The sequence below is a fragment of the Diabrotica undecimpunctata genome, chromosome 5 (assembly GCF_040954645.1).
Source record: "Diabrotica undecimpunctata isolate CICGRU chromosome 5, icDiaUnde3, whole genome shotgun sequence".
NCBI lineage: Eukaryota > Metazoa > Arthropoda > Insecta > Coleoptera > Chrysomelidae > Diabrotica > Diabrotica undecimpunctata.
This window is the reverse complement of record NC_092807.1, coordinates 92,500,606-92,527,102: the sequence shown is the minus strand read 5'-3', so window position 1 is coordinate 92,527,102 and position 26,497 is coordinate 92,500,606. Positions and strand designations below refer to the sequence as shown.

At 32.5% G+C, this 26,497-nt stretch overlaps 1 protein-coding gene across 1 annotated transcript in view; it reads right to left on the bottom strand.

The window, feature by feature from the left end:
* The window catches only part of LOC140441458 (trypsin-1-like), a 55,983-nt gene that overhangs the window by 8,735 nt on the left and 20,751 nt on the right, over positions 1–26,497 (bottom strand). Inside the window, exons 2-3 of the mRNA XM_072532193.1 lie at positions 20,730–20,999; positions 19,999–20,153 (exon numbers count right to left, since the gene is read on the bottom strand). Coding sequence (XP_072388294.1) covers positions 19,999–20,153; positions 20,730–20,999 — 425 coding nt within the window. The remainder of the gene's footprint in view (positions 1–19,998; positions 20,154–20,729; positions 21,000–26,497) is intronic.

Below are 26,497 nucleotides of genomic sequence, written 5' to 3'. Positions count from 1 at the left end.
CAATCTCCGCCAATCAAAACTCGTCACAATTCCCCCATTTTTTCATTTCGATAACAAACAAATTTTTACCTATAATTATAAAATTTCCTAAAACTTATTTACAAATAATATTTTCTATAATTCTTAAAACTAACAAAAACCTCTTTCTAAAATCTCTTCTATTTGTCTCTAATCACTGCATTAATGTGGTTCAATTGTCTTTGGATTTCACTTAAAATTATGCGGGTCACTCAAGTATAACAAAGAAATAATTTATGCAAAGCTTACATTTTGTTTAGTACAGGTAATCCAAGAATTTAATAACTTTCCTTCTTCGAAATGTTTGTTGGATATTATCCTACTTATCTGAATTATTTTAATGTTTGTGAACTTTGAAATATTTTTAAACAAACCAATATTTTTCTCGATTTTACATATCATAACAAATCCCCGCCATTTGATCTGCCGAAAACTCTTTGTTAAATTTTAAAAATGACAAAAGTTTTCTAGGATCAAATTATTTCACTATGTTATTAAAATCTATTCATGATATTGATAGATGTCGTGAATGTTAAAAATACCCCGTATATTTCCTGTCTCTATGTGCGCTAATTCATAACTATTTACCCCATTTTCCGTATTGACCCTATATGGACCTTCAAATATCGGCATCAATTTAGCACAAATCCCATTTTGTAAATTCGATACCCTCAGTGCCTTCACTAAGACTTTATCTCCTTTCTGGAATTTGATCGGCCTTCTTCTTCGGGTTCTCTCTTGTCTTTGGAGATATTTCTCTCCACTTCGTCTCAATCTTCTTTGAACCAACTCGATTACTTCTTCGTATTGTCTGGGGGCGGTGTCTTCCCACGGTCTTGTAGGCATTGTTCCTTTCATTATATATAAAGGCGTCTCTTTGGTAACCGTATTTGGAGCACAATTCAAATAGGTCTCGATCTCAAACACTTTTCTGTCCCAATGTCGATGATGTTCTTCCGCGGCAATTCGTAGAAATTTTGTGACTTCTTGTATAAAACGCTCCGATGGGTTGCTCTGTGGATGACGGATGCTTATAAATTTTGTATCGATGCCCCTCTCTCTTAATTCCCTTTTAAAACGTTCGTTCCTAAAATATGTCGCATTGTCCAATAAAATATTGTCTGGTCTTCCCACCGTTTCTATAAAATTGTCTATCTTCCTAAGTATTTCAATTCCTTTTGTGGTTCTGCATGCGTACAATTTAACATATTTTGAGAAAAGATCCACCATAACTAATATGTGTTTATTCCTTTGAGTTGTTGGTATCAAATCGCTCAACATATCAATAGCAACAATATCCAGTTTCTTCCGAGCTACGACGTTTTTTGTGACGTTTTCATTTTTAAAGTTCCTACTTTTACACTTTTGGCATGTCACACAATGTCGAGTCATCTCTTTGGCTATTGTATAGTCCTGTCGACAAATGTAGTTTTCCCTGAACATAAGCCACACCTTTCTACTTCCAATATGTCCGTTGTCACAGTGTAACTTTAAAAAAACTTCTTTTGCCATTTGCTCCGTGATTACATAGAGTTCTTTACCATCGACCCTCTTAAAATATAGGTTATTTTCTTGTTCAGCCCTTTGCTTTTCTCTTTCATTCAATTCTTCCTGATTTTTTCTGATTTTGGCCAAAGAAAATAAGCCTGCTTCTTCTCTCATTATGTTCATGCCTACGTGGAGAGTTTTGTGATCCTCTTTGCGGAATTGTTCATCTCTCGTCAACGCATCAGCCAAAATATTGTCCAATCCTTTGATATATTTAAATTCAAAATCATATTCTTGGAGTAAAAGAATGCCCCTATGAATTCTATTATTTACCAACCTATTTTTCATTATGTGTATCAACGCTGCATGGTCCGTTTCAATGGTGAATCTTGCCCCAAGTAGGTAAAAACGTAATTTGTTTACACAAAATAACACACTGGCAAACTCTAATTCAGTAACGCTGTATTTTCTCTCATACGTTTTGGTTACACGGGAAACAAAACATATTGGCACCTCTATATCGTCTTGTATCTGTGATAACACCCCTGCAAATTTTTTTATGGAAGCATCGGTCCTGAGAATGAAAGGTTGCTCATATCTTGGGTGGTGCACTCTTACAGCTGTGGAAAACGCTCCTTTTAAATTTTTGAAAGCGATTTCTTGTTCCGTTCCCCATTTCCATCTGACATTTTTCTTAAGTAATGCTATTAGCGGTATTTCTTTTGTACTGAGGTCTGGTATCAGCTTTTTGAAATAGTTTACCATTCCTAAAAATCCCCGCAAAGTTTTTAAATTGGTTGGCCTAGGGTAGTTGTTTATGACTTCAATTCTATCTTCTGCAAGACTAATCCCTTTTGTGTCTAATTTGAATCCTAAATACAATACCTCTTTTTGGAAAAACTGACACTTTTGAATATTTAATTTTAATCCGGCTTGATCAAGTTCTTCGAGAACAGTATGAATATGTCGTAGATGGCTTGTTATATCCGGTGAGAAAATTAATAAATCATCTATGTAATGTACAACAAATTCTCCATGCCTATTTAAAATTGTGTGTAATGCGCGAACCAAAGCAGCGCATGCACTTTGTAGTCCAAATGGTACTACCCTAAATCGGTACACCACTCCGTCGATAGAAAAAGCGGTATAATTTCGACACTTTTCTGCCAAAGGTATTAACCAAAAACTGTGTTTCAAATCGATTTTGGAGAAAATGTGTGATCCTGTGATTCGTCCAAAAATGGCTTCTATGTTCAAGGGCGCTTCGTATTGCGCGATTGTGTGCGAATTAATGTTTCTTGCATCTAAACATAATCGCAAATCACCATTTGATTTTTTTACGCATACTATCGGGTTGATATATGGAGAGTCACATCTTTCGATCACCTTGTCTTTGATCATATTTTCAATTTCCTGTCCGACGCTTTGCCTGTATTTATACGGGATTGGATATGTTTTCGATTTAAAATTTTCTAAGTTTTTAACTTTAAAAGAATGTTCATAATTTTTAGCCACTCGGCTTTCTTCATTAATAAGATCTCCATAATTTTCTAAAATCTTCTCTATTTCCTTCTCCATGTTTTCTCCACATATTATTTTTCTTTCATCCTCAGTTTGTTCACATGTGTTCACTGTCCGTATTACTTCTTCACAAAATTCTGGATTCTCGTCCATAATTGCCATTTCTTCTCTGTCCTCTTCCGTTATTTCTTCTTCTATTTTTTCTTTATCTTTAATTTCTATCTGGTATTCCGAGCACCATGTTTCGGCTCCTTCCATTTTTCTGCTTATAACTTCCTTTTTTTCCTGCTTTCTTTTCGAACTCTTCTTCTTTTTTTTTATTCTCTTTTCCTCTTCGGATTGATTTTTTTCTTGAGCTTTCGATTTATCCTCTACCGTCATATTGATTTCTTTATGTTTTTCTTGTCCATTTATCCTTTCAGAAAATTTTCTCCTATCTGTTTCCTTTTCTTCTTCTATGTTGTCTGGTTCTGCTCTGATTTCCAGTTGATTTTCCGAAAAATTGATGGTGATATGTTTTTCACTCAATTCATCAATTCCCGCTATCATATCATGATTTAGATCTTCGATCACCACACATTGCATAATATAGAATTGGTCTCCCACTCTGATCCGTACTCCTAAACCTTCGTTTACTGTCGTCAATTTTTTATTATTTGCACCCACTAAAGCAACCCTCGGAATCTTATACACAAATCTGTCCATATTTAATTCTTTTACTAGTTTTTTATTGATTAACGAAATTTCCGATTCAGAATCAATCAGAATTTTAATCGCTTTATGTTTTATAGATGCATCTAAAAAAATTAGACTGGAATTAGAATTTTGTTTTTCGTTTCCCGCCAACTGTATAAACTCTCTCGGGTGACAAAATATACCGGAGAGTTTTTTACTTTTGTTTAGTGGATGCCTTATTGAAAATCCTGTCTGGATTCATTGAATACTTCTTCTTCCTCCTTTTCTATTGCCACATGATTCATCTCTCTTCTGTTTTGTCGTTGGAATCTCTGATTATTTCTATCGTCCCTTTGTTCGTTCGTATTCCTATTCGGAGGATTTTGTGCATCTCTATTCCTGTTGTGATTTTCATTTGTTCTATTTTGTGTATCATTCCGGTTATCGTAATTTTGTTGTCTATTGTAATTATTGTAATTTCTCGGCCTATATTCGTTTGTTGATCTGGGATGTCGGTTTCTCTGGTCATAATTTGATGAATACCTTCTTTCCGGTCCATTATATTGGTCATGTTGTCTTCTATTTCTCATTTCTTTTCTTTTCGCTTCTTTTAATTGAAGGAATTGGCACAAACTATCAATATCTTGATAGTTTCTCAAAATCACGTGATCTTCCAACGTTTCCTCAAAATGTCTGCTGATCATTTCTACCAGCTGTTCGGTAGAATATTTGTATTCTAGATATTTTGAATTGTTATATATCTGCAAAGCATATCTTTCTTCAGATATTCCCATTTTTTCGTGATATTTTCCATTCTGTAGCTCTTGGTTGATTTCTCTCTGTTTATTTTTCCCCCAGAAATAGTTGATAAATTTATTTTCAAAATCTGTCCAATTTTCAAACTTATCTTCCTTGCTTTTATACCATAACGCTGCTCCTTCTTTCAAATGGTTTCTAATTGTTTCTTTGCAATCGTCAAAATATCTAATATGTTGTAATTTGGTTTTCAAATTTTTAACAAACGGTACTGGGTGTGTTTTCCGAATATCCCCGCCAAACTGTATTTTTATGTCACCCGGACTTTGGATGAGTACTTCTCTCCTGTCTCCCATCTCTCGTTGTTTTCTGATATCCTCAATTTGTTTTTCTATTTCTTTCTTGTCTTCTTGTAAAGCCATTTCAAATTTTGTTTCTAACTGTTCTAATTCCTTTTTCTGTACAGTCTTAATATCTTTCATTTTAGTTTCTATTTCTTCTCTCTGCATCTCTAGTTTTCTCTCTGTTTCTTCTCTGACTTTTTCTAAACAGACTTTTTCCTCATTTTCATATTTGTCCAAACGCTTTTCCATTTTTCTATCATTTTCTTCTAATTTTTGTTCATAGTTTTCCAAACGCTGCTCTATATTTCTGTTATTTAGTTCTATTGTTTGTTTTGTTTCTTGTTGATTTCTATCCATTTTTAGTGATATTTCTTGTTGGTTTCTCTCTATTGTTTGTGTCTGTATTTGCATCATTGCTAATAATTTTTCCAGCATCCCTGTTTCTTTTCTTTCCTCCATTATTGTGGCATTTTCTTCATTATCCGATCCTTCATCAATAATTGTTTCCTCTTCTATCTTATCCTCTTTCCTTTCTTGCGTTTTACTTTGACTCCTTGTGGTCGACATGTTGTTTCTTTTCGTTACTGTTTTTGTCCCCGCCAAATGTGAAATTTTACAACACTCTATATGTTTCAGAACACGACAATATTTCTCCCCAAATGTATTAAATTTTCACGACAAATATCAAATATGCAATCAGTAAAATTCAAATAATTCAAAATAAATATCAAATGTACGATTGGTAAAGAAAATAAAATCAAATAATTCAATAGCAGTAAATATCCACTAACTACGATCAAACAATAAATCAAATTTATATTCCCTGGAAAAATTGTCAAAATACTTTCAAATTCAAATTCCCTCAATGTTATATGTTTTTATCTCTGGATCACCTGTACTTATTCCAGATCTCTTTCCCTTCCTTCAAATGTAAAACTGCGATATTTTCAAGCCCCACGTTTTGGAAGCCAGTTATTGTGATATTTAAAGTCTTGGTGCGCCAAGCAATAATTAGCTAATTAATTTTTTTGATTAATTAAAATTATTTAAATGATATGATTATGACTCTATCACAATTTTTAATTCTTTTATCTCAGGGTTAAATTCGTGCTTCAATATCTATGCTATTACATGTGAAAGGTAAGGTCCAGAGAATACCGGAATAATAAAAAACACATATGATCTAACACTATATATTGAAATAAAAATAATGAAATAATTCACACTCAAAAGTTTTCAATAAACAAATCTCATATAAGGATTCTCAAAATTTTGTTCTCCGTACGTGAACAATCAAAATTAATGGTACAAACAATATTAATTGAAAACTCAAAATCCCAAACTATTCTACCTCTCCTAATCAAAATATTTATATCCTTTCTAAATTACGTGTAAAAATTGTGTTATCAATAAAAGAAAAAAACTGCAGAAAACAAAAATATCTCTCTCTGATGATGAGTGGTCCAAATCCTTGTTCCTTGTAGACTGTATTATCTCCTCTCAACCGCTCCCTATGTAATCAGCAATCTTACAACAGATTGTTGCAAGTATATCGTCCTTAATGATCTCCTTCAAAAGCAACAATCATTCAAATTATGATAGCCTTTCTCCTCTCGATAAACTGAATCTCTCGTTGGCCCGAGTGAAAAATTGACTCTTGGAATATCTTCTCTTTACGATAAACTGAATCTCTCGTTGGCCTGAACAATGACTCTTGGAATATAAGTAGGAAAATATGACTTACAATATTTTGCTGCTTCAGCTTCTGTCAGATACACTAACTCCACAAAAACTCACTAACATTCAACACTACTGCTTGCTACTTCTTGGGAACCACCAGAGAACAATCCCTGTTCGTCTTACAGACTTGGAAAACCAACTGATTATCTTTTCTCTCTCCTCAATCTCGCTAAACTTTTTCCTACATACTTATCCCACCTTTTTCAATCTCCGCCAATCAAAACTCGTCACAATTCCCCCATTTTTTCATTTCGATAACAAACAAATTTTTACCTATAATTATAAAATTTCCTAAAACTTATTTACAAATAATATTTTCTATAATTCTTAAAACTAACAAAAACCTCTTTCTAAAATCTCTTCTATTTGTCTCTAATCACTGCATTAATGTGGTTCAATTGTCTTTGGATTTCACTTAAAATTATGCGGGTCACTCAAGTATAACAAAGAAATAATTTATGCAAAGCTTACATTTTGTTTAGTACAGGTAATCCAAGAATTTAATAACTTTCCTTATTCGAAATGTTTGTTGGATATTATCCTACTTATCTGAATTATTTTAATGTTTTTGAACTTTGAAATATTTTTAAACAAACCAATATTTTTCTCGATTTTACATATCATAACAATATATATATATATATATATATATATATATATATATATATATATATATATATATATATATATATATATATATATATATATATATAGAGAGAGAGAGAGAGAGAGAGAGAAAAGGAGTACGACCTTCGATCCAAAATAAACTAAGGTACACTCGAAGAGTGGTGGGTTTTTCGGTCAAAGTGGAGAAATAAAAGACAAAGAAGGTGGCTACTTCATCTATTTATTGAAGACATTTCGCTTTCTGTTTAGAAAGCATCATATCAGTTCATCTAAAAAGAACAATGTGAAAAAACCAAACATCCGAAGAAAAGTTAAAACATGTGTGTTACCTCAAAAAGACATGTAGCAGTCAATGATATTAAATTTGTAAAAAAGCTTCCGATAATGGAACATTCAGAAATAAAGTTGTATAAACAATTAATTGAAACTAGGTACAGTTTACAAATTAACAAACTTAGCACAGCAAAAGAACATGTGATAATAATGCATTTATATAAAAAATTTGTTATAAAAAACTTAAGTAAAAAACATTAAAATTGATGTGTAAAGAACTAGAAAGATCATGAGATGCACTTCCAATAATGTATTATCAGTAAAATTTAAATTTGACTTTAGGTAACATTATTAATTAGTTGAGATTAAAATATAATATTTAAAAGTAAAATGAAGTTACCAGTGTTTAGCTTACTGAATGCAGCAGTTAAATGGATTAACAGGTGTAACACACAAGCCAACAACGTGAAAAGACAATGGCCTTGAGGTCAAAAAGTGACAGAACAGCAAGGCGAAATACCAACCTCTAATGTAGTAGAGCGGTGCATTTAAAGATTATGGTAAATTTGGGTGACAACTTGTCATTATAAGTCAAAAAGCCAAAAAATGAAAGGAAAAGGTGGTTAAAAACACCATTTTCCCCCCAGTGATTGGTTCAAAACTCAAAAACAAAGCAAGCTAGGTCAATCCAAAATATCATATATTATAATATCTACGTTGTGACTGGTTAGCCAGCGAACAGGTGAATATTGATTTAACTTCCACAGTCCAAGGTTCATAGCATTTGGAGCTGTGAATGAAAAAGATTCTATGAATCAGTTTCAATTAAACGATTTTATTAAACAAGTCAGCCAACAAAAACAATTACTTAATATATGTAAATGTGATATTGACAAAATATTTAATAAAATTGTAAGTTAATAAATCTAAGTTAATTAAAGAAAGAAAACAATTTTTTTTTTATTTATTTTTATTATTAGATATGAAAAATATGATCACAAACACTTAATGGGACAATTTAGAGTAAATATCATATTGAGCCTAATTATGTAGAATTAATGCATGATAAATTTGGCTCAAGTTACTTAAATACTCTTAATAAAAGAACCGACATTAGTCACTTTTTGACCTCAAGGCCATTGTCTTTTCACGTTGGCGTGGGTGTTACACCTGTTAATTCATTTACCTGCCGCATTCAGTAAGCTAAACACTGGTAACTTCATTTGACTTTTAAATATTATATTTTAATCTCAACTAATTAATAATGTTACCTAAAGTCAAATTAAAATTTTACTGATAATACATGTTTGGAAGTGCATCTCATGATCTTTCTAGTTCTTTACACATCAATTTTAATGTTTTTTACTTAGGTTTTTTATAACAAATTTTTTATATACATGTATTATTATCACATGTTCTTTTGCTGTGCTAAGTTTGTTAATTTGTAAACTGTACCTAGTTTCAATTAATTGTTTATACAACTTTATCTCTGAATGTTCCATTATCGGAAGCTTTTTTACAAATTTAATATCATTGACTGCTACATGTCTTTTTGAGGTAACACACATGTTTTAACTTCTCTTTGGATGTTTGGTTTTTTCACATTGTTGAACTGATGATGCTTTCTAAACAGAAAGCGAAACGTCTTCAATAAATAGATGAAGTAGCCACCTTCTTTGTCTTTTATTTCTCCACTTTGACCGAAAAACCCATCACTCTTCGAGTGTACCTCAGTATATATATATATATATATATATATATATATATATATATATATATATTACAAGAAATCTAGTACATCTATGGTACAAATTAGGTAAATCTATATTTTATAACTCATTATTTTCATACGACCAATTGTTTTTGTTAACCCAGATATTACTGAAACTTTTATTGTTAACATTTTGAATTAATTTCGAATTTTCATGGAAATTATAGCATATGGAACCAAAAAACACAATCATATATTTTTTTATGACGATACCTGTCAAGTTTTGACATGTTCTTTTAAAAGGACGGTAGTAATATACGGTACCAGATATCATATATATTTTATTAGTATCAATTTACAAAGAATAAAAGGATTTAAAACAAAATTTTGGATGTAAAGGTATTTTGCACTTTTCACACAAAAACTGGACTTTTTTGTGACAATATCCACATCGCGATTGCTTTTCTTGATAAAGAACCAAGTGGTTGATACCGTCATATCTTGAATTGGCTACCGAATTCGAATTCCGCTTAGAAGTTCTGCGTTTTGTTTTTTTTTCAAAAGTTTCCAAAATATTAGTTGCAATAGATCTACTAAATTCAAGTTGATCCAGTTTACCGTCTTGAGTTTTGTGAATCTGCCACGCATTTTGAATAGCCATATCAACGCAATGAGCAAAAAGGGGAAAATACCATTTCTTTCCTTTTATGGACACTCGATATAAACTGATATTCTGGTCACTGCGATCAACACCACCCATGAAGTTATTGTATATTCTAACAATATTTGGTTGAGGAACTTGAATATGTTTTTTCTCTGCTTGTGAAAATCTCTTTACAGAGAAGCAAGGCATTACTGGTACAAAATTGGAAGCAATAAAAACGATATTATTATCATGCCAGCGGCAAACCACTATTCCTGTATTTTTATCAAGACGATACTCGTATTTACCACGTTCAGTTTTTTTCATAATAGATGAACAGGGTAAAGGGCATTTCATGGTGCGATTTTCCCTTACAGTGCCTGTACCAAATATGCCTCTTTGTTTTAGCTCATGCAGTAAATGAATAGAAGTAAAATAATTATCAAAAATAAGATGGAATCGCCTTTGAGGCCATACTCCATTTAATCTGTCTGCATAGGATAGAACTACTGATGCACCCAATCCAAGGATTTTATATTTTTCAGGTATTGTAGTGGAATTACCTTGGTAAGGAGAAAACCAAACTATGTATCCCAGACAAAGGGCTCCTACCCACATTTTGTACCCCAACGGATTGGTTTTCCCCTGATGAATTGTTTTGTGGGATGGCGACCAAAATACGGAACCATTGCCTCATCTATGCTGTGATGTTGTTCTAAAGGGGAAAATTGTATAAATTTTTCGTTTATTACGTCGAACAGGGGTCGCATCTTGGCAAATCTATCAAATTTATCTAATGACAAGTTATTGCAAACATGCAAAACTTTCATTATGTGGGAAAATCTATCCCTAGATATAGCAGCTACCACCATTGCATTGTGCGAATCGTCACGATTTTCCCAGTACATGTACCTTTTCGGCACAACCACATAACCACTCAATACAAGAACGCCTATAAAACATCGAATCTCATTTTGAGTAATGTCGTTCAAAAGATTTCTTTGTCCTGCGTAGATGTTAGTGTATTCGGTAACCAAATTGATGACTTCATCATCAAAAAACAAATTGAAAATTTCCATCGGCGACTGAGTCATTTTCGGTCCAAATTGAGTTTTCCAGTAAGTACAATCAGGGTGTTGATACAAGTCTTCTTGAATCCAGTGTGCAGATATTCTCTTCTCTAATTGATGGGGCAGCTTTTCCTTGGAAAGAAACAAAGCCAATGGTATATTGTCATCATCCGAATCTTCTTCTGGTAGGCTGGAATTCACAGAATCTTGTGGTAATTCAGTCGCGTTGTCAAAAACAAGTCTACATCGTTTCTAAACTGACTACCCAGTAAATTATTTATTGTAGTTAGTTCTTCATCGCCGGAGTCGCAATCGGTGACATCATCATTGGCATTTTCTGGGGGAAATATGATCAAACCATCTGGAGGGACAGGGATTTCATCAGAATCAAGCTCTTCTAATAGCTCATGCAATTTGAGAGGCCTCCTGAAACAATACGCACGTTGGTAGTATTAATTACTACCGTCCTTTTAAAAGAACAAAATGAAATCCCAAGCGGCGAGCCTTTGAAACAACGTGACAACTATTCGAGCCAAGAATATACGTACATAAGTCCCTATTATACAATAATCCACATGCCAATGCCGTGAAATAACAGTTTTTTATTTCTAGACTTACCTCCAATTATAAGCATTCATTTTGTAGTCCGAAACCTGGCAATTTACACAGATAACCTTACAATTACAGCATGTGCGCGCACTAAAATCGTTAAAACTTGTCGAATGCTGGCTCTTAAAAACACTCCATCTAGAGCCATCTCTCAGTTGGTAGCTGTACTAACCTAAATTACGCATAATTTACACTGCCTTTTAAAAGGACGGTAGTAATATCTGGGTTAAAGATGTGACGTATTGACGTTACTAAATATTTGATTAGAAAATTCATGAAAAAAGTAAGCTAGTGGCGATTGGACTAGAAAACCGAAGTACATGACAGCAGTCTGTAGAGAAAAGCATTAATGTAGACACTATAACCAATACACAAAAACTAAAACCTAAGTTTCCGATCAATAAAAATTCCGACCGCATCTCATAAGTGCAAGTATATAGCGCATTGACTGCTTGACCTGAAAATATACCAATCCTTTGGAAATCCACTAAAACAATAAATTATCGAGTATAAAACGTAATGAATTTTCAGTCAGCAGTTAGTTAGAGATCTTAAATTAACTGTGATTAACCTTAACTGCCTACCGATTCGATATCTTTATTGTCCACCGAGACTATACCATTGATTTAGCTTTTTCTATCTTTGTAGTTTTATTATATTCTTTTTTTCTTTAACGTAGTAAAAACATTTTTTGAAATATATGCTATGGAAAGCAGATTATAAGACTATAATTATCTTATAATCATTATCATAATCATCATTTTGGCTTTATAACCCTCCGTGGGTCCTAGCCTCCTTAAGAATTTCTCTCCAGTCGTCCCTATCCAGCGTCTTCCTTCGCCGAGCTTGTATTCCCATATTTCTCATGTCTTGATCAATGTTATCAAGCAACCTTGTTCTGGATCTTCCTTTTCTTCTCTGACCAATGAGTTTATCAAGGGGCTTTTCCTTAGCTGGGTCATTTTGTTTCGTCCGCATTACATGCTATATTCACCTCAGACCTCCTATCTTAAGATGTGTAACGATATCTGGTTCCTGGTATATTCTATAAAGTTCGAAATTGTATCGTCTTCTCCACACTCTATCGTCATTCACTGCTCCATAGATTCGCCTTAGTACTTTTCTTTTGAAACATCCTAACATGTTTTCATTACTTTTTGTTAGAGTCCAGGTCTCTGAACCATATGTTAGGACTGGGCGTAATATTGTTTTGTAGAGTTTTATTTTTGTATTTCTTGATATAATTGTAAATTTAAGAAGAAGACTGAGCTCAAGATAGCATCTGTTGGTCGTGAAAATTCTGCGGTTTATCACTGCCTTAGTATTTTTGTCAGTATTAAGACGCGCTCCCACTTATAGAAATCCGTTTACTGCTTCGATGACGTCGTTTTCTATAACAAGTGGTCGTAGGATTTGTGTTTGTGTGCTTATTTTCATATACTTCGTTTTGTTGGTGTTTATTATTAAACCCATTTTTGTACCTGATTCTTTTAATGCTACATACCTCTCGAACAACGTTTTTCGTTCTCCAAACAATATTGATATCATCAGCATAGGCAAGAATTTGCACCGATTTATTATACATTGAACTAATGGTTGTGATTTGTGACATACGTATTACTTTTTTCAGAGCCATGTTAAACAATTTCAGAACTTTTTCAAGAGTTAGTTTTGGTAAATTTACCAACTGATTTGGTATTCCTAACTCTTTTATTGTTTTAAACATTTCTAGTCTATTCACAGAGTCGTAGGCTACTTTGTAGTAAGTTATGGGGAGGAATTTCTGTGTCCATATTTCTTTTATAAGCTGCTGTAATGCCATTATGGTATTTTTGCCTAGTTTTTTAACTGCATCTTTAACTTTAAGACTTTTAACGTACTCAAGAATAATTTAACTTATAATAGGGCTTGTAATTCTAACAAGTCGTACAAACTACGAGAAAATAAGCAGTAGAGTTAGTAACGTTATGTGAGTAATAAGCTGGCAGGATTCTGGATCATTTTGGTGACCATGCCACCGTTTTCTCTCATGTGTAGGATGTAGTTGGCCTGGTTTGACATTGGGTTGCTGAAAAAATAAAAAAAGTGATCGATAATGACCAAAGGGTTGTAAGAAGTGCCCAATTATCACTTGATCTCTTCCTTTTTTCAGAAGAACTGATCGACCATAACCAGAGGGTTGTAATAAAGGGTTGCGTACCTCTATATATCTTTCTCTTTTTCAAAGAAAAATTGTCATCTGTTTGTGTCACCTGGATGACGTATTATAGTTTTTTTGAAAAAGTAATCGACAAGGATCAGGAAGTAGCGAAAGAATAAAAGAAATGATGGATAGTGACCAGAGGATTGTAAGACGTGGTCGCTTATCACTAGATATCTTCTTCGGGAAAAATGTTAAACATCATATAGGTGACAAACAAACAGGTGCAAACCCTTCCTCGAAAAAGAAAAAGAGATCAAGCGATAAGCAGACACTTTTTACAACGTTTTGGTCATTGACGATTATTTTTTTACTTCCTCAGCTATCCAAGGTCATTCCAGGACAACTCAACCCTCTGCATCAGAGAACTCGATGGCATGGTTACCAAGGTGGTTCAAGGATTAATAATAATCAAGGGCACTTCCATATTTTCAAAAATGCTGCTCTAAACGCATGGCTATTAAAGATGTTAAACTATTAGCACCGGTTTTTTTATCAAAAATGTCTTCTTCCTTTTCATCTTCTTTTGCCTGTCTTTCATTCCATTAAGTGTCCCAGATGAAGCAGCTTGCTTTTTGAAGTAAAGCTTCTATACTGGCGTTGTATTACTTTTTTCTTTACAGTAAACTGCTAAGGCGAGCGTCACAAAACTAGCGTAGAAAAAAAATGTCGTATGAAAAAAAAAAGATAGTTTTAAATAAAAACGTTTATGAGCACTTTTTGTATAGAATTAACCGTTTCCTCAGAAACAACGCTTGAAGCGACCGTCGATTTTAAATGTAACTCACGTGCGGGAAATCAATGTTCAATAAAATTTGTGTCAGCTCGACGATAAAAATTCGACATCTATTGATCCAAGTGTCCTATCGACAAAAATCAAGATGGGTTTTAAAAGTAAAATGTGCAGCTTTCGTAAGCAGTTTTTGTATTTTGCCGCGAATATACTCAGTTTTAATAAATGTGTTAAATAAATAAACGTGGAGCGATTTTTGCCATTTCTTACGATTCTCATGAGATCAAAAAAATTGATCACTTTCATTGACCAATCGTAGTAAAATTTCCATTATTGGAGATTAATCTTTAAAACATAAGACATAAAATTTTAATTTTAAGTTATAGCAACAAAGATGAGGCATTTGAAATATAAATAAAAAACGCAGAATTTAATGCTTTGTATTTCAAACCATCGCACGTCACCGGAAATGCCTCCAAGAGGATGGTTTTAGGGGTGTTTTAAAGCAGAAGTTTGGTTCTTTCGTCCTAAGAAAACTAGTGTTTAATAGAAAAAAAAGTTTTAAACGTTTTAGATTATTTGTTATGGAAAATTTTATAACTAACGTTTTTTAAGCATACTTCAATTGTCCCACATTTGTTGCCAAAACTTAAAACTAAAATAATTTTATGTTATGGGTTTTGAAGATTAGGTTCTAGTAATCACAACTTTATAGTGGCCAGTCAATAAAAGAGCTAGATTGTATTAATCTCATGTGAGCCATACAAAATGGCAAAAATTGCGCCACGTTTATTTATTTAACACCTTTATAAAAACTAAGTTTATTTACGGCAAAATACAAAAACTGCATAAGAAAGCTGCACTCTTTGCCTTTAAAACGCATCTTGATTTTTATCGGTTTCTGTTTATTGACCATTGATTTTGCGCACGTCATTGACATTCAAGCATTGTTTCTAAGAGGACGGTTCATTTTACACAAAAAGTGTTAATAAACATTTTTTAAGAGTAGGTTTTAGGGGGAAGCCCTGCGGTAAAAGTAGTAAAGTTTTTTGTATCTTTGTTGGGATCCTAAAATTGATATTCTGGACAAAATTCAGCTTGTTCGAATAATTTTTAGAGGTTGAGTAGCATTTTCATCTCTAACGACTGGAGTAATTGTCAAAATTTAAACAACATTGAATCATCTGTTTAAATTTTTATAATAATTCTCATTTTAAAATATTTTCTTATAAATACAGTTATTATTTTTAAACATATTTTAGTCTATTATAATAATTACATTTACCATCAAATGATATTTATTTATATTTTATTATTAGTATTTGGTCTAAAGACGGGTTTTTCAGAAGTAAACAACGTATGTTTCTATACTTTGTTAATACGTTAACAGGTGGCGTTAGGAGCTAAAATCATTTATTGAACTTATAAATAATAAAATTACTTTATTTAGTTTTAAATATATTATTTAAATGTTAAAAGTACAGAAAACCTAGCATTAAGCTCCGCGCTAGTCTACAGCACCGCCTAGGTTCCACTTTTTTTAATATAACTTGGTATTTTTAAACATCTTATTTAGTTTTTATAATAATTTAATTTACTATAATAGTCGTATAAATATAATTTCATATAAATACAATTTTCATATAAAATGTTTTAAAAATTTTCATATTTATACAGTCACAAGAGTCCATTTGTGTACCTAACGAGGGAGTGGCAGTTGGGTATACAAAAATGTTAAAACTGACCAGAATTTGTTATTTTGATCTTTGCAATGTTTCATAATTTTTTTAAAATTTAAAAATACAGAAAGATACTATGAAGCTTTGCGCTGTTCTGCAGTAGGTATCGCCTATTGTACCACTTTTTTTAATAGTTAGTATAACTTTCTTCTCTTTTTTATTTATCTTGACACCTCGGTGTTTGTGATCCTTGGTGGCATTAGTAGCTCTTTGCAACCATTAAAGTCTTAATATAAGGCGATACACCCTGAGATCAAAAGTTTTTATTTTCATTACACCTTTATTTTATAGTGCTCATGATTCTTTGCCATAGTACAGCACCGATAGAACATCACCTCTAAAACCGTATTTTCACTTATAATGCTGAGATCCCGACTACAAAATACCTGCTTTTTTTTTATAAATTTTATCAGGGCTTTTTCAGTTGCTTTTTTCAAGATGTTTATTTAAAAAGAAGTTACCAGTTTTTAATAAACAAGTTATCATTAAAAAGGATTTTTAATCAATGGTATTCCATATTTTGTTACAAGCACAAATTTGGTTTTGTTTGTGTTTAGTGATAGTCTATACTTATCACTAACTTTCTCAACTGAATTAATAAGCACCCGGTGATCTTGAAGTATTCCAACAACTATCAGCACTATATCGTATGCATACCGAAGATTGTTAAATGCGCTTCTGGAAATTTTTTCTATTATATTTCTGTTAATCCAATGCTTTATTCATAATATCTTCTGTCTGAAAAGAGGTTTTTAAAAAATTTACGAAACACTCAAGAGTGATGGACTTCTTACTTAATTTATATATCTTCAGATGTCTTTGCTTATATCTGTACTACCGTCTTTAGACTATAGTAGAAATTTAAAATAATGTTACGTACCTATATACGTAAAACATACGTACCTATCTTGTTGTATATCATGATCACATAGATAGATAGAGGGCAATTACAGCTGTCACAACAGCAACGAATAAATCATCAAACGGTAGATTTCGCTGATATTTGTTCCAACTTTCTAAATGTTCTATGTCCATGTATCAATTTGAGAATGCTTTCAGTATATACTCCATCAGGTATATGGTGCAGTAATATGCGCTGAGTATATAATTTATTTTCTTTGCTAGCAATATAAACGTTGATCTCAGATTCTGGTAATATTATTTCTGATCTTTAAACGGTGTCAAACAAATCTACCAAGACATTAATCTACTTTTTTGTAAACCTGGATAGGAAAATTTGTTTCTTTGCAAGTTTTGGACCTTCATTCCTGTCTGTGTGTTTAAGGTTTTCTTATGCAAGATTTTCAAATAGTTCCTTAACATAATTTTGATTTCTCGCGTTTTTAGTTTGTCTTCTATATCTGTTAATCTTGTTTAACGTGCTAAAAATCTTCCATGTTCATCCCCTATATTCGAATATTTTTCTGCCGTTCATTCTTACAATAATTTTTTATTGTAAGAATGAACCTTGCAACTTTTATTTAAAATAATCTAAATAATAATCCCTTCAAAGATGCCGTTTATTGTCCGTAAAAATTACCGCTATTCTCCAACCACCTTAGTCTAAATTCAACTGTTGTTGAACGGCAATTCTCCAAAACTATTAATTTAAACAAGGAACTTTTTCGCTAATATAAGCATATCTACATTTTGAATCAAGTAATTTTTTCGTCTGCCGCTGAAATATGTAACGTTTGCTATCATTACTTCTGTTTGTCAAATTATTTCTTTATTAATTGGGTCAGATATCTGATAATTATCTTAAAAATATTTTTTTTATTTTTGGTTTTCTCATTTGTTCACCTGTTAGGTATCTTACTGTTCATACTAACAGCTCCCTAGTTGTGATATTAGTATTAGTAGTTACAGCAGAAAGTATCTGCTGTAAACAGATACTTTCCACCTTTTTTAGTTAGGTTAAGAAAATTAAATTACGAGTACGACACTGGACTCAATTAATTTAATAATATTTAATAGATCACCAAAGTAGAAATGCGAAGATTTCTATTGACGAAACCAACATTCAGATGTTTGCTTTAATCTGTGCCGTTAATAGATTGCAAGGTAAAACAGACGATGATAAAGTTTTAAGAGAGGTATGGGAAATCTAAAAGTTGCATTCCACAACATATCTCCTCATCTAAGCAAAAATCATTGGCGAATTATTGGTTTCTTGTATGTACTCATAAAGAGTAAACAAAAATGAAAAAAGACAGTTATTATTTGATTTCACGTATAGAGCTATCTCTCAGATGTCGCTATAGCGTCCATATTAAAGCCATTTTATTTATATAAAGCCACTTTATTGTTAAGATTTGATTTTACTTTTAGAGCTTCTGCCCCAGTCGCTCTGTTGAATCCTGGTAGGATGAAATACGCACAAGCGAATATTCAGAGGCACTATAAAAAATCACTAAATGTGATTTTCACTATAACATACTTTATATCAAATATAACAAATCACATATTGTCTCACTATACGTGAAATCAAATCTTAGCTGCCTTTTCTTTTATTTCGCTTTACTCTTTATGAGAACAAGAAACCAATTCGCCAAGGATTTTTACTTAAATGAGGAGATATGTTGTGGAATGTAACTTTTAGATTCCTCATACCTCTTTTACACCTTTATCATAGTCTCTTTTGCATTGAAATTAAAAGAAGGCACATATTAAAGCAACAATCTGAATTTTGGTTTCGTCAATAGAAATATTCGCAAAATCGGTAAGATAGTTTCGAAACAAATTCAGATTTCTGCTTTAATCTGAACCTTCTAAAAATGCAAGGTATAACAGACGTCGATAAAGATGTTAATAGAGACATGGGGAATCTAAAATTTGCATTCCACGACATGTCTATCAACTAAGCAGAAATCCTTAACGAATTTGTTTCTTGTACTCATACAGAGTAGATCCGAATAAAATGAAAAAGACAGCAAAGAGTTGATTTCACGCACAAAACGTCTATGTATCTGTTGATACGTATTTCGACTTAATAAGTCTCATCAGAACAGTTATTCATAGGCGTTCTCAACGTAAAAAATGAATCTTTTCTGTCTTTTAAGAAGCAACAATAAAATGGCTTCGTTATGGACGCAATAGCGACATCTGATAGAAAAATCGGTAAGATAGTTTCGAAACAAATTCAGATTTCTTCTTTAATCTGAACCTTCTAAAAATGCAGATCTACTCTGTATGCGTACAAGAAACAAATTCGTTAAGGATTTCTGCTTAGTTGATAGACATGTCGTGGAATGCAAATTTTAGATTCCCCATGTCTCCATTAACATCTTTATCAACGTCTGTTATAACTTGCATTTTTAGAAGGTTCAGATTAAAGCATAAATCTGAATTTGTTTCGAAACTATCTTACCGATTTTTCTATCAGATGTCGCTATTGCGTCCATAACGAAGCCACTTTATTGTTGCTTCTTAAAAGAGAAAAAAGATTCATTTTTCACGTTGAAAACGCCTATGAATAACTGTTTTGATGAGACTTATTAAGTCGAAATACGTATCAACAGATACATAGACGCTTTGTACGTGAAATCAAATCTTTGCTGTTTTTTTCATCAGAAATATTCGCATTTCTACTTTGGTGATTTATTTTCAAATGTTGCTATAGCGTCCATATTGAAGACACAAAAAGGTTATTTTACCAGTTTCATTTTACTTCTAATTTACTAGACATATTACACATATACGACATTAAAAGCAAATATTATTTTAGAGAAATTTGTTAGTAAAAAAAATTAAAATATATTTTTTATTTTCAGATGAACTAATTGAATTCTTGGGTACTTGGACCCACCTTGGCCGAATACGGGAAAAAATAAAGTGCTCAAAATAATTACCATATGTGGGAATTCTTTTCGTCCTGCTTTAGTTCCACCTACAATCAGGGGTTGCGTAGAAATTGGACATTCCAAAATAGTTGAGAAGCTTGTGAGAATTGACAATGTAGGACTCTCAATCTTTTCATACGCGTATTGGGAATACGCTTTACACACTAGAAAATAAAAACAATACTATAATTAATTTCTAAATGCTTGCAACGTACAAATATTTCAGAAACAGTTTTCGAAATTAGATTCTAAAAGAGATAGAAGTGTACTGCAATATTTAACAATTAACAAGTGGATACTTCACTAAATAAGACATGCAAAAAAGTTAAGGACTGCATAATTTCAAGGCCCCTCTCAAATCCTATATAAAGCAGTAGGATTTGCAGATTTCTTAACACGCGTAAACGTAGAAGAGCAGTGAAAATTTAACAAATCGCAAACAAGCGGCGTATCCTCTATAGCGTTCGAATACTACAAAAGCGACTAAAATTCAGGAAAAACTTTCTTAGACACGTGCAGGATAAACAATCCTAAATATTTTTTTCTTCCTCAGGTTCAATGGACCGGCCAATCTCTAGATTTTAAAAATTAGAATAAAATAAAACCATGAATAGGATAAGAATATGCACAAATGGCAAAATGGGTGAATATAGACTAATATGATGAGAACTGTGACTGTGAAGAAACACAAAATATGGAACATCTTCTTACATGCAAAAATTGATATAATTTAAACTTACTCTCATTGGCTTTGTCTCCTGGCTGATTACCAACTCGGTTTGGTGTCCTACTTGTAACTTTTTGCGTAGTGGGTTGGGTTATAATTGGCCTTCTAGGGGTAGGCGTTGCTTGTCTTTGTGGTACACAACAAACTATAACCTGTGTATCGTCATATCCGCAAATATCCGTTGGATATATGCCCTTCTTAATGTTATCTTTGGCAGTTTGGCATTGCGTGAGATATTTACAGACTCCAGCCGACCCTCCTTCTGTGAAGCACTCTTCACCCACTAAAATAATAGGTAAATACTAAAATAGTTGTAAAATCATTTAAAACGAAATAACCATACTTTGTATTTTTCTAAAGCTATTTTATTGTGGCATGTTAAAGTAATTATTATTTAAATAGAAATTAGCCACAATTCAAGGTTAAAGTACGTTTATTGACGTTTCAATTTCCACTTCGAAAATCGTTCTCAAAATACAAACATTAATAAACAATATACAAACTAATGTTTGTATTTTGAGAACGATTTCCGAAGTGGAAATTGAAATGTCAATAAACATAATTTAACCATTAATTTTGGCTTATTGCCATTTAAATAATAATTAATAGTACTTTGACATAATCTGTATATAAACATTTAATCTGATCGTTGATTAAAAAAGATCGTTGTGGAAAGATGCACTTACTATTAGAGAAATAGAAAAGGATCAGGAGCATGTTAAATTGATCTATAAAATGTAACTTTGTTGGTACGTAGTTAGTTATTGTAAGACTGATATTCAGAAATGAAATAAAATTATAATTAGAGTAACTAAAACATTAAGTGTTTGTTTTTTAATGGTTAGGATGTATCATGTCATATATGTCACCTAGAATGTTGCAGTAGTATTTCTTCAAGTGGTTAGTGTCAGTCTTATAATTGATAGTATGTTAATTCAATTTTAAGAGAACTAAAGATCAGTTTACCATCCAGCAAAATCCATCTCCATGAATTAAAGCACTTTTTTGCATGCTATGAGATGAGACACAGAAAACATGGAACGACTTAATATGCAAGGAAAGGTAGGAAAAAAAGATCTTAAACACGATAAATTGACCAAATTACAGCAATACGAGTATGCAAAGGACCAATGAATGAATTAAAATAAATGACCACAGACAGAAACTTTTGGAGACAAACCATACACGACATCAGGACGACCACTGTGCTTCCCCTGGGGGTCAAGACTAAAGAGATAGAGATAAAACCAATAATAACGTGGGATGGGTCAGAGTAAACACGACTTGGGCTACAAGGTTTGACTCAAAAGGGTCTAAAAGTGCAGAAGCGTAGGGTGCAAAAATGTACAATAGCGGTGAGAGTGTAAAGTTTTAAACACAAAATATGTCATGATCTTTAATTGCTGCTAATTTTATGGAAATTCCAATATATTCACGATTATTATGGGATCAATTTTATTATACGTCATTTTTTTAGCCACATTTCTAACAAAGAAATTATGGAAACACCGCGAAATAATGAATCATTCACAATTTAATAACGTGTATATAAAAGTTAAAGATAAAGTTGAAATACAAAAAGCGGGGGATAAAAAGCAAAAAAGTTATACCGTGGTACTAAACAATAGAATCTTTTGAATACTGAAAAGGTCAACAAAGGGCTTTTGTAGATTATCAATAACAAAGATAAAAGCAAATTATCTTTATTTTAATTTTTTTCATATTATCATCTATTATTCATTTTTTTATTCTTTATATATATGCGGGGTCCGCATTACATTATTATTACATTTCTCCAAAATTTCTGTCTTAGTTTTTAATAATATCAATCTCCTTTACCTACATGTCTTGGCCAAGGGTCTACCCAGGTCTTCTTTTGTCTTCCTCTCTTACTCTTCCAAACAACTTGCAAATCAGCCCCTCTTCGTTTTGACTAATTAACCACTCGACCTAAAACATGCTCGAACTATCTTAATCTCTGCTTAGTCATTATGGCTTTAGTTGATATCACCCCTAGACTTTTCCTAATATATACTTCTTCCTAAATTTATTTTTTTTGCCACTCCACCCATCCCTCTAAGCGTTTTTATTTGCGCTACATGCATTCTTTCTTCCTCTTTCTTTTTAACTCCACAAAATTCAGTTTAGTATATCATAGCTAGTTTTGTGAGAACTTTATAGAATTTTAGCTTCAGGTTTATTGAAATATTCCTAAAACTTAACACACCACAAGTTTTTTGCATACTAATTCTACTGCATGCAACTTCATCCATTTCACCACTACTTTGTAATAAGAATATTAGATACTTTATATCCAATATCCAATTGACAATAGTTAAACGTGAAATAGCGGCTCTAGAGATTTCGAATGATGTTTTTCCAGGCCATCGGCGTAGATACTTGAGGTTTCTGTCTTCTTCCTATTGACCTCTTGCTTTGAATTTTGCCTTCCATGATTAAACAAAGTATTTTACATCTATCCACTGGCATTAGAAGTCCGATACTTACGCTGTTTAATAGTTTGCATCAGCTCGTTGTTCTTCGACTTTTCGTCCATGACATGCAGAGTATTTTCCTACATTTCGAAAGCGTCGATGTGTTGCTCTTACGCAGGATTGATGGTCTAGCTCTCACAGTCGTAGAGGAAGATTGAAAACACAAAGCAACGTAGCATATGAATTCTAAGTTTAAGATTATTAGATTTAATCTAGGTCACGTCTAACAAAAAGTTCTTTCTGTCAATAATCGCCTGCCTGGCGTGTTCAATTCTTGACAAAATTTTTTTCGTCGAATCTCGCCTGCTGTTTAATAGTGAAACAAGGTATCGAAAGGACGTCACTTGTTCGACGATAGTGTTGTATATTAGCCACTTTCGACTGGTCACGCTAGACACGACAAGTATGCTGCAATGGCAGGTCACATAGGTGGCGTTCACAAACTTATTAATGCTAAATGTCCTTTGTATTACATGAGGTCTATCAAGCACTAAACAATAATATTTATACCGCCACTGTTATTTGTTACTATGCCAAAGCTTTTGATTGTGTAAATCACGACATTTTGATAAAAAAAAACGAAATTTCTACGGAATTCAAGGTATTTCTTTAAATTGGTTTCAATCTTACTTGAGGAATAGGCAAAAACTAGTTAGAGCAAATAATACTGACTTTAGTCACAAAAGCATTGCATGTGGAGTACCACAATGTTCAGTACTAGACCCTCTACTTTTTTTATCTTAAAAAATGTAATCACTTACTTAAAAATCGATTGAAATTTTTTTCTTTTGAAAACCTGGCGACTCTAATTTACTCTCTTTTAACGTGGATAAGACAGTAGCATTATCCTATAAAGTAGCTCTTCAACGCTTGCTTCTTAATAACAGCCAAACTAGCCTCAGCCTGCTAAGCAATATGATTTGTTTTGAAAGAAATCAATTTAGCATCTTCCAAAATAAAAATTTTTCTTTGTTCGAGTCTCATCTTCGATATGGCCTCCCTTTTTGGGGTTCTAGTACATCTGATGTTATTTTGAAATAACTTTTATTTGAATTTAACTCTCTCTTTATATATTCTAGAAGCTGTTTGCTTAATTCGTAAACACCTACATGTTTTTCCAGCAAGACTGAATCATAACTACTTCACCAGAAATTTAAGCTTTGATATGTATTTACCGATCCCGTCCACTGAGTTAGTAAAGAAACCTATATTATATTCGGCAAAAAAATTATACAACCATCTCCCTTTGCAACTTAAACCTACAACTTCTTTTTCTTAAGTTCCGGAAATTATATATGTATATATATATATATATATATATATATATATATATATATATATATATATCTGTACCTTAGTGCTAAAACAACCAATGTCAAAATTTCTTGTGTTGAGTAATTCAGGTTTAAAGATTTGTCTAAAACTTTCATATTTTTTTACTTCGCTTCAGTTATACTTGGCTCTATGTGATTTAGGCAACTTTAAGGTGATTCATACCTGATTGTTTTTCTGGGTCTTACCCTAATTTATTTTATTTGGTTAGTTAAAAAATATTGACATTGGTTGTTATTGCATAGAAATATTTACTACATGAAATAAGTAATAACCCCTTAACCGATTACATTGGTTGTTAATGTCAATGTGTTTTTTCTTCAAAATCCGCAGTGTATTGGACTCAGTAATGAAATATAAACAATCAATTATTAGAAATTTATAGAATAACAATTTTTTTATTAAAAATTAAAAAAACATTGTTTTCTCTGTTCTATAATATTAGGTATAGAAGATATATAACTGAAACATTACTTATTATTGAAATCAACGTAACATATTATAATTTACACTAGGTACATACATATTATCAACTTAAGCAAAATCATCTTCTGATTCTCCATTTTCCCTATCACCAGCAGTTTTCAGAGATTGAAAAAAAAGATGACTGGCTTGATGTATTTTAACAAACTGCATATGTCATCAATTTTTATTTATCCAGCGGTCGCTGCTCTGCGTACCTGGGCAGCAAATTCCTATTATTAGAGGACGACCTCTGTATTCTTCTGTTGATGTCAAAAATTTTAAATTCCTCCTTTTCGTCGAAACTTAATTTGTATTTTATCACCCCTGGTTCGCCTTTATTGAATTGGAGCCACTTTAATTTAAACCATGGGACTTTTTCGTTTTGTATATTTTCTTTTTTGTGGATAAAAGTGGTTTTTAACAGCTTCTTGAAATCCAGAAAGTCATTCATGGTCATTTCCACGACATTTATCTGTTTGCCCACAGATCTGATAAAATTTGCCCAATCGTGAGGCACTTTAATTTTCATGTTTGTCTTCATTTTCCCTCTCTCAATTAGAGCATGGATGGTGTCGGCTTCCATGTGGGAATGCCCAGGTTCTAAAAATTTTTGGTTTATTGTCATAAGATTGTGTGTAAAATCATTATCTTTATTTTGTGCCAATCTCATCATAAAAAAACTGAACATTACCGCAACATAAAATATTCCTATTTTGTCCTGGGCAGGTGTCGCTGAAAAAGTTTACCACTTTAGTGCAAGTTGGGAGGCTCTGTAGGTAGGCTCAAAGACAGGAGGCTATTTCCTGGCCACCACGCTCCGCAACGGATTCATTCCACATGTAACAAATTGGTGTAGCTTTTTTATTTGATACGGTGTAAAGTGTAAGGTTGTCCATAAGGATCGTTTATAAAAAGATACAGTTATTTAGAAAGGGAGTGAGTAGACACTTTTCTAAGTCAAAACTGGCAAAAGCCACTTTCTCGTCATGTAGGGACATTTCCTTATCTTTTTTTTTCTCTAGATAAGATGTTTCGGCAAGGGTAAGGTGTGTCTCACGTTGCTCGGTAATTTCCATATTAGGATTAGGCTATTGCAGCTGCAATTTAAATTTATCGCACTTTTCGCGAGTGTCGTTATAAGGGCGTTTAAATGATAAATTAAAATTTTCAACAAAAATTTTTCGATAGGCCGACTTTTTTATTGTTGAGATAACTCCTTGCTCAATGCAGTAGTCGCGGAACAGCCTAAACATTTTTAAAATGGAAAGGTCACTCGAAAGATACTTTTTACTGGTTCTCTCTCGTGAATAGTGGCTTTCCACTGCTGGGAACATTGATATATGAGCCATAACTCTCTCTTTCTCTAAGTTGCATATTTTGGGCTGCTTTCCATGTCTTCCTCTCTTATCAGGGGGGCACATATAAGTTCCTGCTTCTCTTTTTTTTACAACTATCATTCTAATTTTCATTAGACTTATATCAAGAGTAT